At 43.7% G+C, this 14,399-nt stretch overlaps 1 protein-coding gene across 2 annotated transcripts in view; it reads right to left on the reverse strand.

The window, feature by feature from the left end:
• The window catches only part of sbf2 (SET binding factor 2), a 368,376-nt gene that overhangs the window by 99,522 nt on the left and 254,455 nt on the right, over positions 1 to 14,399 (reverse strand). For both annotated transcript variants that reach the window (XM_060940828.1, XM_060940827.1), the window contains exons 18-19: positions 5,143 to 5,313; positions 1,297 to 1,574 (exon numbers count right to left, since the gene is read on the reverse strand). In XM_060940828.1, coding sequence (XP_060796811.1) covers positions 1,297 to 1,574; positions 5,143 to 5,313 — 449 coding nt within the window. The remainder of the gene's footprint in view (positions 1 to 1,296; positions 1,575 to 5,142; positions 5,314 to 14,399) is intronic.

Below are 14,399 nucleotides of genomic sequence, written 5' to 3' on the forward strand. Positions count from 1 at the left end.
AAAATACCATTGGCCATACTGAGCCTAGCTACATTGCTAACAGGAGTGACAGCGCGTCTGACTGACTGGGAGGTCGCGCAAAGCTCAGAGAGGTACGGATCAGCTCGTCTCAATTCAGAGAAGAACACATTTCATTATGGAAGTACGGTGGACTGTTCCTTTAACACCAATCTGTCAGTGTTATTACAGCTGTCATAACATCCAGTATAAAAAATGACCGTGTCATGACCCATGTTATGACAATGTTCATGTGAATGACCAGGAACTGACAGCGTATGAGATGTTCATGATGCTGATTTGTCAGTCCTATGGTGCAGGGCGCAAATAAAGTGTTAGGGAGTATTTTGATTTTATGACTGAACTGTAAACACTCTTTAAACCCCAAGGCTAAAAGTGTAACAAATTATTTCCTCCCCATAATACAGCATTAGTGGTTTAAAAAAAAACACCCTGTGTACACATTAACGGTAATTTGGCCATGCATATAATCCGACGACAAAATTTACTGTTTCAGGAAGTAACAATTTAAATCGGGGGGAAAATAAAACACATAACCTATGATATTTGGATGGATGGAAATTCACACAAAGCTAAAAGGAAAGTTTAAAATGTACTCCGCTCTCTCAGGTTCGCAGCCATGTTTGCATTTGAGAGTGATGTAACAGACACGCCGCTCTTTAAGCTCCAGTACAAGAGTAATATCGTAGCGGTAAGAGCTCCCGCTGTGCATGAGGAACTAATGTGTTTTCAAAAGGCTACTGTGCAGCTTGGCAAGAAGGATGGAATAGAACCTGCTCTGGAGATATATCAATTTGGCTTGTCGCACATATTATTGTGACTACAAAGCTCTGGGGTTCCCCAGTATTGTTGTTTTTGGTTGTGCCTGAGCACTCGTTGAACACTGGGCCAGAACATCAGAAGATTTCACCCACTCTGCTGAGGCAGCTGCGCCAGCTGGAGGAGGTGGAGAGGATATGGCATAGAAGCGGAGCTCTAGAATACACATCGTGCTGAGACGACGCCCCCGGTGCTGTCGGCACCTTCCTCGGAAATGCCTTGGTTATGGAAAAGAAGCAGGATCCTGCCCTAGAATAACACTTGGCACTAGCATAGGGCTAATTTAACTCCATTTAATTGGCCGCTGGAGGCCGGGAAGTTATTTTAATAGACTTGCATCACTACTTTCCAGACTGGTGACTCGTCTAAAATGACAACCGGTGGACAGTAAATAAAGGAAAATGCCATTGTTTTTGCTCCACTGCAACTTCAGAACACAAAATAATGCCTCTGTCTTGCCTGTTGGTGACGATGCTGTTGCTGCCGCTCTCCCAGTCAGCTGCAGGAGCGGTCGTGCGGAGGAGCTTGTTCTTGCTGGCGTCCAGAGGCACGAGCAGGTAGACCATGAGGCTGGCGTAGTGGATGGCCTGGCTGAACACCGTGCTCTCTTCGCTCTTGACTAGCTCCAGCTGCTTCTCCTTGCTAAGGCTCGGCCACGTGCGCAGCTGCTCGGCTGCTAGGTCCATAGCGGTCCGCTCCGATTGAGCGGGGGCCGGTACTGAGGAGGACCCGGGATCCTGATGGCCCCAAAGCAGAAAGAGAGAACATAGGAATGAGAAAAACAGGAAAGAGGTTGTGATTCTGTTGATCGATGCAAAGGATGTTGAGTCTCAGGAGTAGCTATGAATATTACAATTGCAATTGACACAAGCTCAGATTCAAGTGTCGATTTATCACGTTTTAATCAAGGTAGGAATGTGTGGCGCTGCTGTATGACTAAAGGTTTAGATTACAAGCATTAGCTTCAACACACCAGTGTGGGAAATAAGGTCGGACATTTACCGGTAATTTTCGGATTTGTCCATCTGCGTTTCAAAAGAATCGGACCGGATGGCCCATGAAAAATTTTAAGATATGGGTCTAATCTACTTCTAATTTTCTTCTAAATAAACACAGCCTGTGAAACCCAGGGCCTCTGCGGGCATGAATTTAAAAGTTCATAACTCAGCCACCGGTGGTCCTAACCCCGCACAACCCTCTCAAACCAGCACAGGCATGACCCGGTACGGCCCTGCACTGGCCCGTTATTCCCCCTCAAAACCCCCGTGTGAGCGCTGCTCGCCGAAAACTTTAATATGAGCCCTGGCTTGAGCCAGCCTTTAAAATTTCATAATTCGCCCATAGATGGCCCAGCCCCGCCAATTTTACAGAAACCTCCCTCTCCCCGAGACCTTTCGAATAAGCCCAGGTTCAGCCTAGCCTGGGAAATCCCATGCTGCTTTGCACAATCGTTCCGATCTGAAAAGACAGCATGGAAACTATGGTCTAAAGGCTCGCCTGAGTTAGGGAGCCAATCAGAGAGTGGGGAGGGGTGGAAAGACGGTGACGCGTACTACTCGACAAACGGAAGCTTGTAGTTTATTTGGGATTGTTTACGGATCACATTTAACATGGCGGCGAGCGATACGAACCAAACTTTCGATCAAGCTTTAGACACTGTTCTGAATTAGTCTGGTTAACACCAGACCATATCACAAGTGAAATAAGTTCGGTGCCATTGTTTTCCTATTTTTGTTTTGCCTTCTCTTTCTCTTTCCTTCTCTTCTTCGCCTCTTCGTTGCTCTAACTACGTCACCGGGCACAACTGCCATGATTGGCCATGGGCTACGTATACACCAAATGACAGACATTCGCAAAGTCCAATAAACGGCCGTTGACAATCGTAAACCACACCTCCCCTACGAGAAATTCAATAGGCGGATTCCAGACCATATTTCACTTGTGATATGGTCTGGTGTTAACCAGACTAGGTTCAGCCCAATCCAACGTCAGGAGCGAGCGTGGATCGCGGAAAGCTTTAGCACGAGCCCTAGCTCCAGCCGCTCATCTACACGGGGATTTAAAAATTCATAACTCGGCCACCGAAGGTCCTAGCCCCGCCAAAATTTACAGGCACCTCCCTCTCCCCCGAGTGGCACACTAATAATAATTCACTGTTGTTTTTATTGCACAATACATTAGTTTTAGGGTTGACCGTCTCGGATTGATCCAGTCAGTTGATTATGAGTTCAGTTTCCATGAAACTTTGCAGTACAGTATTACGTTAAGTGCCAAACTGCCAATCAATGGTTATGCGCATTATTTTTCTATTCATAAGAATGACAGTCATAGTCATATGCTTTGTAGGATGTAGATTTAAATTTTAACACAATTTTAAGTTACTTGGAATCTCGTTCTCAAAATTTTAACTCTATTATGTAAGAAGAGTTGTGTTGTTAATTACTAAATTTCTTATCGACTTATTATGAACACAGTATAAAAACGGTCATTGCTGATGTAATGTTTCATGAGTGTTATTATAGTACCTGTATACGAGTCCCAGTAAGTTGTAACCGACTTGAACTTCCTTACCCTCCATACTGACATGGAACTGACCCGTGTGTGCTGCTGTTTTCTTGGGTAGAACTTTAAGCATGTTTTTTCTTGAATCTTCGGACATTTTCTTGTAAATTATATTCGATTTGTAGTGTAATTAGCAACTAATGTCGAGTGTAATTTGGCCTTTGAAGATCACAAAAATGTGCCTGGAAATAGCTGAGAAGACATCTCCAGGCATCTAAAGCCCTTCAGCTTCTGGGGCCATAAGGTGGGCCCCAGACCCCCGGCCGCATTGTTCCGGGCCTTTGGCCCGTCATTTGGACAGGCTGAAACATGGACGGACAGACAAAATTTCAGACTGGTCTGTCCTGTGACAGTCTGCTTAAAATTCCTTATTTCCAACACTGAAGACAAATATTATAGCGCTACTAGTTGAAAAGCATACATGTGATGACAACTATAACTTTAAAAATCAATCAAGAAATAAACTGATCAATCAATTCTCTGCATTTTGGTCTTGGGTGATTAGAACCCATTTCCTCTACATTTTCAACGTGTGTCCTCGGAGATACGTGAAGTCAGCCAACCTCATCTTATCAAACTGCTGAACATGCGGCATCACAGGGTAGCTTGACACACTTGGAGAAGACGCTATAGGTCCTCTTCTGCAGACATGTGCTCAAAGAGATGTCAGTGATTGGCTCGTGTTACTGTGACTGACAGGGGGAGATAGTATGCCAGACAGCATGGACAATTTTGCTTTCTTGTGGCCCTTTTCCACTACCCTTTTTCAGCTCACTTCAGCTCACTTCAGCCCGACACGGCTCGCGTTTTGACTACCTTAGAGCAGCACGACTCAGCTCGCTTCAGCCCTGCTTATCACCCAAAACTCGCACGGTTTTGGAGTGGGGCTGAAGCGAGCCAAACCGAGCCGAGTGGGGCTAGGGGCGTGAGCAGACACTCCCCTGTGCACTGATTGGTGAGGAGGAGTGTCCTCACACGCCCCGCGAGCACGCTGGGATCTGTAAACACCGTAAACCCGGAAGAATAATAATTACGAATTACGAGAATTTCTGAAGCCTTATGCGCCTCGCCTCATCTATACGCTCTTGCCAGTATCTGTTGGCGTTGTCGGTGACAACAAGCCACAGCACCAAGACCAGCAACACTAACGACTCCATGTTTATTGTTTACTATCCGGGTTGTGAGACTACCACTTAAAAGGTCACTGATGTCACTGTTTGTGCTGCTTAACGACATCACGTGACGTCCACCCACTTTCGCTAACTCCACCCAATGTGTCCACCCACTTCCAGCCAGCACGGTTCAGCGCGGTTGTAGTCGAAATGCAACTCCAACAGCCCCACTCAGCTCAACTCAGCCCAACTCAGCACCGCATGGCTCAGCCCAACTCAGCCGCGTTGGTAGTGGAAAAGCGGCATTAGAGTCCTGGTCACTGATGACTACAGCATTATTGGGATTCAAAGTCCGAGGGCTTGGAAGTCCGAGGGCTTGGAAGTCCCAGGGCTTGGAAGTCCCAGGGCTTGGAAGTCCCAGGGCTTGGAAGTCCCAGGGCTTCGAACTCTTTTCTGTTGCGCCGCATACAATCACTGTCATTTCATCATCAGTGAGTGAGCGAGGTACAAGACAGTTCCTTGAGGTGCTTCGTAACCTAGAAATATTTCTCAGACAACACCATCATAATCCAATATCCTGGTTTTAAGATGACTTTTTTTTTTTGAAGCAGCACAACCTTAATCTCCTTACCTTGAGTCTGGCAGTGATGAGGGACTTCTCCTCAGGGGCATTGAGGTACAGGTCCCGGATCTGGTTCTGCACCTCGGAATAGAAGGTGGTCTCCCAGAATTGCTGACTGGTCCAGATGGGGTGTTCCTGCACGCACGTGTAGGCAAACTGGTTCACTCCTGGGGCCAGTTTCTGCATGCAAGTATAAAAATAAGTAGAAATTAACAAATGAGCGCACTTTCGATTTCTGGCATGCTGCTTTAAACCACAAAACCTCACCCAACAAATACAAAACATGGCATGTTATAACTCGCCAAAAGTAACAAGTCAGAGATATTAGCTTGTAAAGAAGCCTGGCGTTAAAAGAGGAAAAATAATGTGCACCTGCCAACTACTTCACAGCGAGCCATCAGTCTCGGTGGTTATAATTTTCTCAGCATGTACAAAAAAAAAAAAGCGAGTGAGAACAAATATAACTTCCAACAACAAAAACACTTCTGGTGTTTTATTAAGCATTCAGATGCTCATCACAATAAAGCTTTTGCCAAGACGCTATAAAGCTCTACTATAACATCAGTTTTATTAATAAATTATACAACTTGGCGTACACAGAGAAACGATTCTCCTGCACCAACACTGGCTCCTCTCTCTGACTCACAGTGCAGGCTGTGTGCCTTTCTTTAGCCTAAAACCTCTTATTAAATTTGTGTCCGATTTCCTTTGAGCTTTATGGAGCACCACACAAGAGACTCTCTATTACCCCGTTTCTCTCTAATCCTGGCAAACCACAGCTACGATCACAATCCTAGATGGAGGCAGTAACATATCTGGGGGGGTTTGCAGCGAGGGAGGAAGAAAGAGCAGAGGATGATTTGAGGAAGACGATATCTGACAGATTGTCAGATTTACAGTAGCATTTTTCATGACGATGACTACATCTGAACGGTTCAGTATGTTAGCAACCCGCGGATGTGTAACGTAAATTCCTTGCACTGGTTTTTACATCCGTGTGTGGAAGTAGCAGTCATGCAAGTGCCATTATTATTATTATTCACCCACTTGCTCTACACCTGGAAGATTTAAAAATGACGTCCACTCGAGAGCATGTCAGAACCAAGACATCCTTGTCCATCATGTACCAAGTCGTGATATAGTATTTGAGATCTGTCTCCGTCTCCCTCTCCATGCTGGTCTCAAGACCACTTTTTGAAGATCTCGGTCTCATCTCTCAAATATCTCGAATGCATTTTTACTCTGTCTGAACCATCGAGGGCTTGGGATTTTATTTCAAGACGACAACTGCGAAGGTTTCACAAAACTCCCTGTGTATTATCTGATTTATTTGTTAGCATTGTTACTGTGACTGGATGTAAAACTTCCCGCTTCAAGTGCAACCAAGAACGTGCCTCACTGCTAATTTGAAGTTTCTGTTCCTGTTAATGGCCGTCACCCCTCCCCCGCTCCCTTTCACACACACTGGTCCAGTCCTGGTCTTGGTCCTGACTCATACCCCTTTTCCACCAAATCAGTTCCAGGGCTGGTTCGGGGCCAGTGCTGGTGCTGGTTCACAACTCGTTCAACTTGCGAGCCAGCTGAGAACCAGTTTGCTTTTCCATAGCTCGCGGTGCTAAGGGAAGGCACGTCATTACGTTGCTGTATACGTCAGTTACGTTGTTGTATACGTCATTACGTCGCTGTATACGTCAGTTACGTCGCTACGTTTGCATAAACCTTGGTGCAAATATCGAAACAAAAACAACACGGAAGAAGCAGCAGCAGCAACAACAACAATAATAATAATAATGGATGACTTCGCGTTTGTACAGCTGCTGCTTCTCGTCGCTTAAAAATGGCGATCTTTCGCGGTCTTGTTATTGTTGTTGGTCTTAACAACTCCGCCCCCCCGCTGACGTAAGCAGTTCTTTCCTCTGGCCCAGCAGAGAGTTGGTGCTAGCCTGGAACCGGTTTTTCTGGCCCCAGAGCCAGTTCTTTGTCAGTGGAAACAGAAAACCTGGTTCCAAACTAAGCACTGGCCCCGAACCAGCCCTGGAACTGCTTTGGTGGAAAAGGGGCATTAGTCTCAATATACTTTGTTTTTGGTCATGACTCATGCTAAGGTCACAGATAGCTGGTTGATCCGTGAGAACCGTGGCTGGGGCCTACCGTGGTCATTCCGGCAGATTTCGGAGGTGATCCATCGCATAAATTTGGGCGGAGTAAATATTCAAATGAAGCCACAGTAGCTGTGATAATAGCGATGGAAGACGCCGGTAAAACCAGGGGCAGCAGCGATGTATGGCGACGTATGGCCTTATGGCAATGACGGCAGTGCGTACGGTTTTCACGAGTGCCCATGGCAAGAGGAAATAAGCCACGCCCCCGAGGCAAACGCTTCACTTCCTGCAGAATGGTGTTGAGCTTGATGATTGCGACGGAATGTTACGGTAACCCCTGGTGGCCCACGTAAGCCTCACGTATGCCTTCATGGTTGCCACGTCAATTTTCAACAAGACGAAACTTTCCTGGGATGGAAGCCACGTCCTCCCAGTTGCCAAGGTAGCTCTGTGGCTCTCATGTATTCTGACAGAAGGGCTTGGAACACGTGCCGGTTGACCCCCGGAAGACTTAAAATAGTCTACTGTGAAGTGATCCCGGCTATGTAAGACCTTAGTATAAGTCTCGGTTTACGTGATGTTGGCTACGACACTATCAAACTGTAAAAATGTTTAGTGATTTTCTGCACAGTGATGTGAAGGACACTAAATAGCCTTGTTTCTGTTAAACCTTTCTGCTGTCATCATTATTGCGGTCATGAACCATGCCTCAAATTGAAAACGCTGACCTTCCTTTCAAAAGTGTTTACTAAGCTATAAAACCTAGAAGGCCGGTATGCGGAACAGAGCTTTCTGTTGGTTTGAAGATGATGTAGGAGGTTTTTAAAATTCAAACACTAACTGTAATAGGAAAACTGGTCAGTATCAGCCGTCACAGTATCACGTCACAGTACCATAGTTGAGTATTTATGCCATATAAACAAGAAGACAGAGTCATCTATATCCCCCGCCCACCCTATATACCAACTATATACCAAGTTTCAAGATATTGTCACATTTTTCAAGTTCTGCTGCAGGAACCCAACCCGACCTCTTTACACTGACCTCAGCAGCCCATGGCATAAACCCACCGGACTTTTGGTCCAGGTGAGCTAAAAATGTAAATTTCTCACATTTCTTATTATCAAAAGGCACATATACATTACTTAATCAACACATATACCAACTTTCAACACCATACCACTCATAGTTCTCAAGTTCTGCTCCGGAAACAAAACCTACCCTGAAGACTAACCTGAGAGACTGAGTCTGCAATTGTTTCCATGGAAACATGAAAAATTTAAACTTCTCAAATTTCTTAGTATGAACAGGCACATCTACATCACCTTGTTAACATGTATACCAAGTTTCAAACCTGTATCATGAATAGTTTGGGATACATGCTCCGGAAACGAACACTGCTCATAGAAACTAAGTCAAAATCTATTTATGTAAAAATTTGAAAAACACTTTTTTCAAAAAATTAAAAATGGCAAAAGGCACCAGTTCACATGTTACTTGATATGTATACAAAGTTTCATGAAGATACAGTGGTGCTTGAAAGTTTGTGAACCCTTTAGAATTTTCTATACTTCTGCATAAATATGACCTAAAACATCATCAGATTTTCACACAAGTCCTAAAAGTAAATGAAGAGAACCCAGTTAAACAAATGAGACAAAAATATTATACTTGGTCATTTATTTATTGAGGAAAATGATTCAATATTACATATCTGTGAGTGGCAAAAGTATGTGAATCTTTGCTTTCAGTATCTGGTGTGACCCCCTTGTGCAGCAATAACTGCAGCTAAACGTTTGCGGTAACTGTTGATCAGTCCTACACACCGGCTTGGAGGAATTTTAGCCCGTTCCTCCGTACAGAACAGCTTCAACTCTGGGATGTTGGTGGGTTTCCTCACATGAACTGCTTGCTTCAGGTCCTTCCACAACATTTCGATTGGATTAAGGTCAGGACTTTGACTTGGCCGTTCCACAACATTAACTTTATTCTTCTTTATCCATTCTTTGGTAGAACGACTTGTGTGCTTAGGGTCGTTGTCTTGCTGCATGACCCACTTCCTCTTGAGATTCAGTTCATGGACAGATGTCCTGACATTTTCCTTTAGAATTTGCTGGTACAGTATAATTCAGAATTCATTGTTCCATCAATGATGGCAAACCGTCCTGGCCCAGATGCAGCAAAACAGGCCCAAACCATGACACTACCACCACGTTTCACAGATGGGATAAGGTTCTTATGCTGGAATGCAGTGTTTTCCTTTCCCCAAACACTTCTCATTTAAACCAAAAAGTTCTATTTTGGTCTCATCCATCCACAAAACATTTTTCCAATAGCCTTCCGGCTTGTCCACGTGATCTTTAGCAAACTGCAGATGAGCAGCAATGTTCTTTTTGGAGAGCAGTTGCTTTCTCCTTGCAACCCTGCCATGCACACCATTGTTGTTCAGTGTTCTCCTGATGGTGGACTCATGAACCTTAACATTAGCCAATGTGAGAGAGGCCTTCAGTTGCTTAGAAGTTACCCTGGGGTCCTTTGTGACCTTGCCGACTATTACACGCCTTGCTTTTGGAGTGATCTTTGTTGGTCGACCACTCCTGGGGAGGGTAACCATGGTCTTGAATTTCCTCCATTTGTACACAATCTGTCTGACTGTGGATTGGTGGAGTCCAAACTCTTTAGAGATGGTTTTGTAACCTTTTCCAGCCTGATGAGCATCAACAACGCTTTTTCTGAGGTCCTCAGAAATCTCCTTTGTTCGTGCCATGATACACTTCCACAAACATGTGTTGTGAAGATCAGACTTTGATGGATCCCTGTTCTTTAAATAAAACAGGGTGCCCACTCACACCTGATTGTCATCCCACTGATTGAAAACACCTGACTCTAATTTCACCTTCAAATTAACTGCTAATCCTAGAGGTTCACATACTTTTGCCACTCACAGATATGTAATATTGGATCATTTGCCTCAATAAATAAATGACCAAGTACAATATTTTTTGTCTCATTTGTTTAACTGGGTTCTCTTTATCTACTTTTAGGACTTGTGTGAAAATCTGATGATGTTTTAGGTCATATTTATGCAGAAATATAGAAAATTCTAAAGGGTTCACAAACTTTCAAGCACCATTGTATCTTCAGTAGTTTTAAAGATATGGCCCGGAAGCGAAAACGTGACCGGACGGACGGAACCCGTTTCTATATCCCCCGCCCACTTTTTTAATTTATAAGATCCACTTACTTCCAGAATTCGACAGTTTAAAAGGACGTATCAGAGATAAACAGCTGTACCATGGTTAGGCCAAAGGTTGTTTTCCAAGCCTGCCGGATAAGAACATGACTTTAATAATCATGCATCTTCCGTGAGATGGCAGTCCCCATCCTGTAATAACTAAACTTGTAATAGTCAAGCTCTACAGAGATGTATGCATTCTTCCATCTCTATCACGGAGGATGCAGAGTAGCCGCCCTTTTGAAAGCTTGTTTAAATTGTTTATGCTGCTTTACGCTGTCTGGAATGTCGGCTGTACATTGAGCCATTAATTACTGGATATGATGATGTCGGGAACCCAGACATGAAACGCTGTCTGAGGACCGCTTGCTGCAAGTGAAGATAAACCCAGAGCAATTTGGCCATGCTCTGCTCTCCGAGTCAAGTGATGAGACGTGATTAGGGCTGCTCCCGGCTCCTGAGGATTAACCTATAACATTAGAAAACATTAGTGGAAAGGCGGTGTTCAGCCTCTTGTCTGGCTACAGATGGGACAGAGTCAAGATGACCTTCTCCAGTCACACAGCCTCCAGTTGTTTGGAGAACAAGCGTGTATTTTTGCCAGCAAGAAGGAATGCCGAAAGCATGCAGAGGGGGGAGAAAAAAAAAGATAACTACACGCTGACAAAGAAAGAAAGCAAATCAAGAGACAACGAGTTTCTTTGACAGTAAATGTGTGATTTGTCTGATTAAGTAAAAGGAATGCATTGTTTAGTCCAGAGAGACTCGAGTCATATAAACAACGAATCACTAAATCGTGAGTATTTTTGCACTAACCTATCTGGTGTACATGGAACTTAATTAAAGAAACAGCAAGAATTTCCCTGCAGAGAAAAAAAAAAAAAAAAAAGAACAGAAAGCCTGTTTACTCCAAACCCGCCTACAACGGAGGTCTATGAGGAGGTCAGCTGTTGGACTCTTTCAATAAACAAACAAATCTATGATTTATGGTTAAGGCCGGAACATACTTGACGCTCAGAATGCTTGCGTGCACACACGCATCATGGCTGCCACGCGTTCCCAGTGCTCTTTTGACGCGTCCTCTGAGCATGTCATCAGAAATTGACACGAGTTACAGTACCAGCAAAAACCGGGATGGCAGCGCGTTCATGTTTTGGTGCGTCACGTCAGCATCGTTCTTTACTACTCTGAAGCTATCAACATGGCTGAATGCTTCGAGAAAATGTTTATCTTTCATTTTTATCTTCAGCATCTTTCTTCCCTCAACTCACAACACGGCGAAACCAGACGTTGTTTTCTCACTGTCATGATTTCTCGCACTGCCGCCTGCTGGAATCGTCCACATTTACATAAAGTACGTACGCAAGTATAGCCAGTACACTGCTTGCGTAGCAGCAGCGTCTGCAAGCGTACAAGTCACGTAGCGTCAAGTATATCCCAGTCCTTAAAAGAGATACGCAGCCTCGCTTTTTGTTTATAAATGCCTTGAGACCTCAAAAAAAGGCACAGGAATAGTTTTAAGCGTTAACAATAAATCTAATATAGTAATTTTTACGATTAAAATTATTCATATAGGTAGCTATCTGAGTGAATGACCTTGACATCTGTGACATCACAGCAGGAAGTCTGTCGGTCTCATCGCCATTTCCGCTATACTAAAACACAGAGCTGACTGCAACTCCGATCCTCCATTTTGAGCTAATTTATCGCCATGCCACGTAGATGTGTTGCTGGCGGATGCAGCAACATGACAGAAGGTGGATTTACGTTGCATTCATGGCCCAAGAATGTTCAAACTGCCAAGATTTGGACGCGTTTTGCGAGAAATTCACGGATTGGGCACCTACGAAGTGGTCTCTCCCTCTGCTCTGCACATTTTACTGAGGACTCGTACGAAACCTCTGATCTGTTGAGGAGCGTTGGCTATAAGCCCGGATTGAAAGACGGAACAGTATCAACAATTAAAGGAAAAGAAAACTACAAGAAAAGGAAAGTAAGTTCAGTTGCACCAGTTCTCCCGGAGCGTGAGCCGAGCAGTAATGGCGGAGTACTCAGTATAGAGAAAATTGAGAAGGAGTGGATTTCTCTGCTGGATAAAACTCCAAATAAACTTCAAGGTGTGTTGTAAGTGTAGCATTCATCTTTTTTAATTTATAAGCTGTCTCTTGCGTTTATGATGTCTTTTTGTTAGATATGACAGCTGAGGCAAAACCCTATTATCACCTTCTCAAGTCCGCATTTTCTATCCCTGATTTTTTTTTTACTGAAAGTCTGTGTGTTTAAAGCTGGTTAAATTTTTTGATGGCCAGTTAATTGTCCAAATCAATGAAGCAGATTGAAGTTTTTGTGCTTGATCCATTCCTAAGACTGAACAGAATCATCTCAAGTGACCAAAACAGTTTGTCACAATGGGTAAGGTCATGTTCCCTCCCCCCCCACACGGTTCTAAAACTGCTTTTTACAACAGCTTCATTTATCTTTTTTTTTTTTTTTTTTAAGTACAAGCATGACATACATACTACATAGATATTATTGCAGCTGAACTTGTGCTGAATACAAAAAAAAAAACGTCATACGACTTTGAAAATACTACTTAGATTTGTTGAAATTGACAAAATCAGAGCATACCAAACTCAGAGTGTCAGAAAATACCCTCAGACCCCAGAGGGTTAAATACTGATATCACTTTTGTTAAGCTGCCAATTCTGCATCCTTCTCAAAATTTGTATAATTAATCCTTTCCAAAAGATCGACCGGATAAAGAACAGGTCAGATGAAAAGCTGCTGTAGGATCTCTTGAACTCGAACAACACTTTAATGCTTATCCAATCTGAATAAACTCCTTTCGTGTGTAATGGGGTGCCTGTCGAGGTCCTGACCAAAAGAATTAAATACATTGTGCTGCAAAATATTTGTGTCTAGAAGCACTAAAAGCCATCTTGAACCAAACAATGCGTTTACAGCTATGACAGCTGACAAACAAACCTGTGCGACAAGGACTGCGGGTCAACATGTTACATATTTGATAATTCGACAAGCTTGGTCTATGCAAAGCGGCTTGCTTGGACGTAGCGCAGTGCAAAGTAAACACCAGGAGGTCAGGAAGTGGACAGCTCGACGCACGCAGGAGTCACAGGAGCGAGTCGATGTGTCCGCTTTGAGGAATATAACAGCTTGAAAAACAAAGTCTTCAAATCCCCTGCTGTACAAACTACGACCGAAAGAATGCAAACAATCATATCGCTCTGGCTAAAGCTCGAAGATTGGCGATGCGGAGTCTGGAGCGACACAGCAGTTATGTCGAATTCATTTTTCAATGCAAGATGTAAAATAAATATTCATGACTTTTAACAGTATCTATGCACGCGTACAGTACTGTGTAAAATTCCCTGGCAAAATGCTGCCTGAGGGAGTTTTTCCTTGCCACTGCCGCCACAGGCTTGCTCACTGGGGATAAAATTCTCTCATGTTTAAAGTCTTTAATTTTCTGTAAAGCTGCTTTGCGACAATGTCTGTTGTTAAAAGCGCTATAAAAATAAACTTGACTTGACTTTAGGACGCTATTTCTCCCTCAGTTTTCAACCAATCACGACCACATTTCACATGAAGAATACACCTCTGGGTTGAATTACGTTGCTATGACTTTTGGTGCTGATCTGGATCCATGAAAAACGAGATTTTTTTTTCTAATCACTTATAACTCTGTCAATTTTCATGATTTTTTTCAATCACTTTTTTAAAATTTTATTCAAGGTAGCAGGGCGCAACTTTTCCTCACCAAGCGTCATTCTCTATCCTCTTACCGTTCTGGATCTATAGGCTACGGTGACCAGACGTCCCGGTTTGTAACAGCTAGCGCAAATCACTCAGTGCGTTTACATGCACATCTAAATCGAGCTACTGTCGGTAATCGAGCTAAGGGTCCCAGC

This window comes from Neoarius graeffei, chromosome 15, assembly GCF_027579695.1.
Source record: "Neoarius graeffei isolate fNeoGra1 chromosome 15, fNeoGra1.pri, whole genome shotgun sequence".
Lineage (NCBI taxonomy): Eukaryota > Metazoa > Chordata > Actinopteri > Siluriformes > Ariidae > Neoarius > Neoarius graeffei.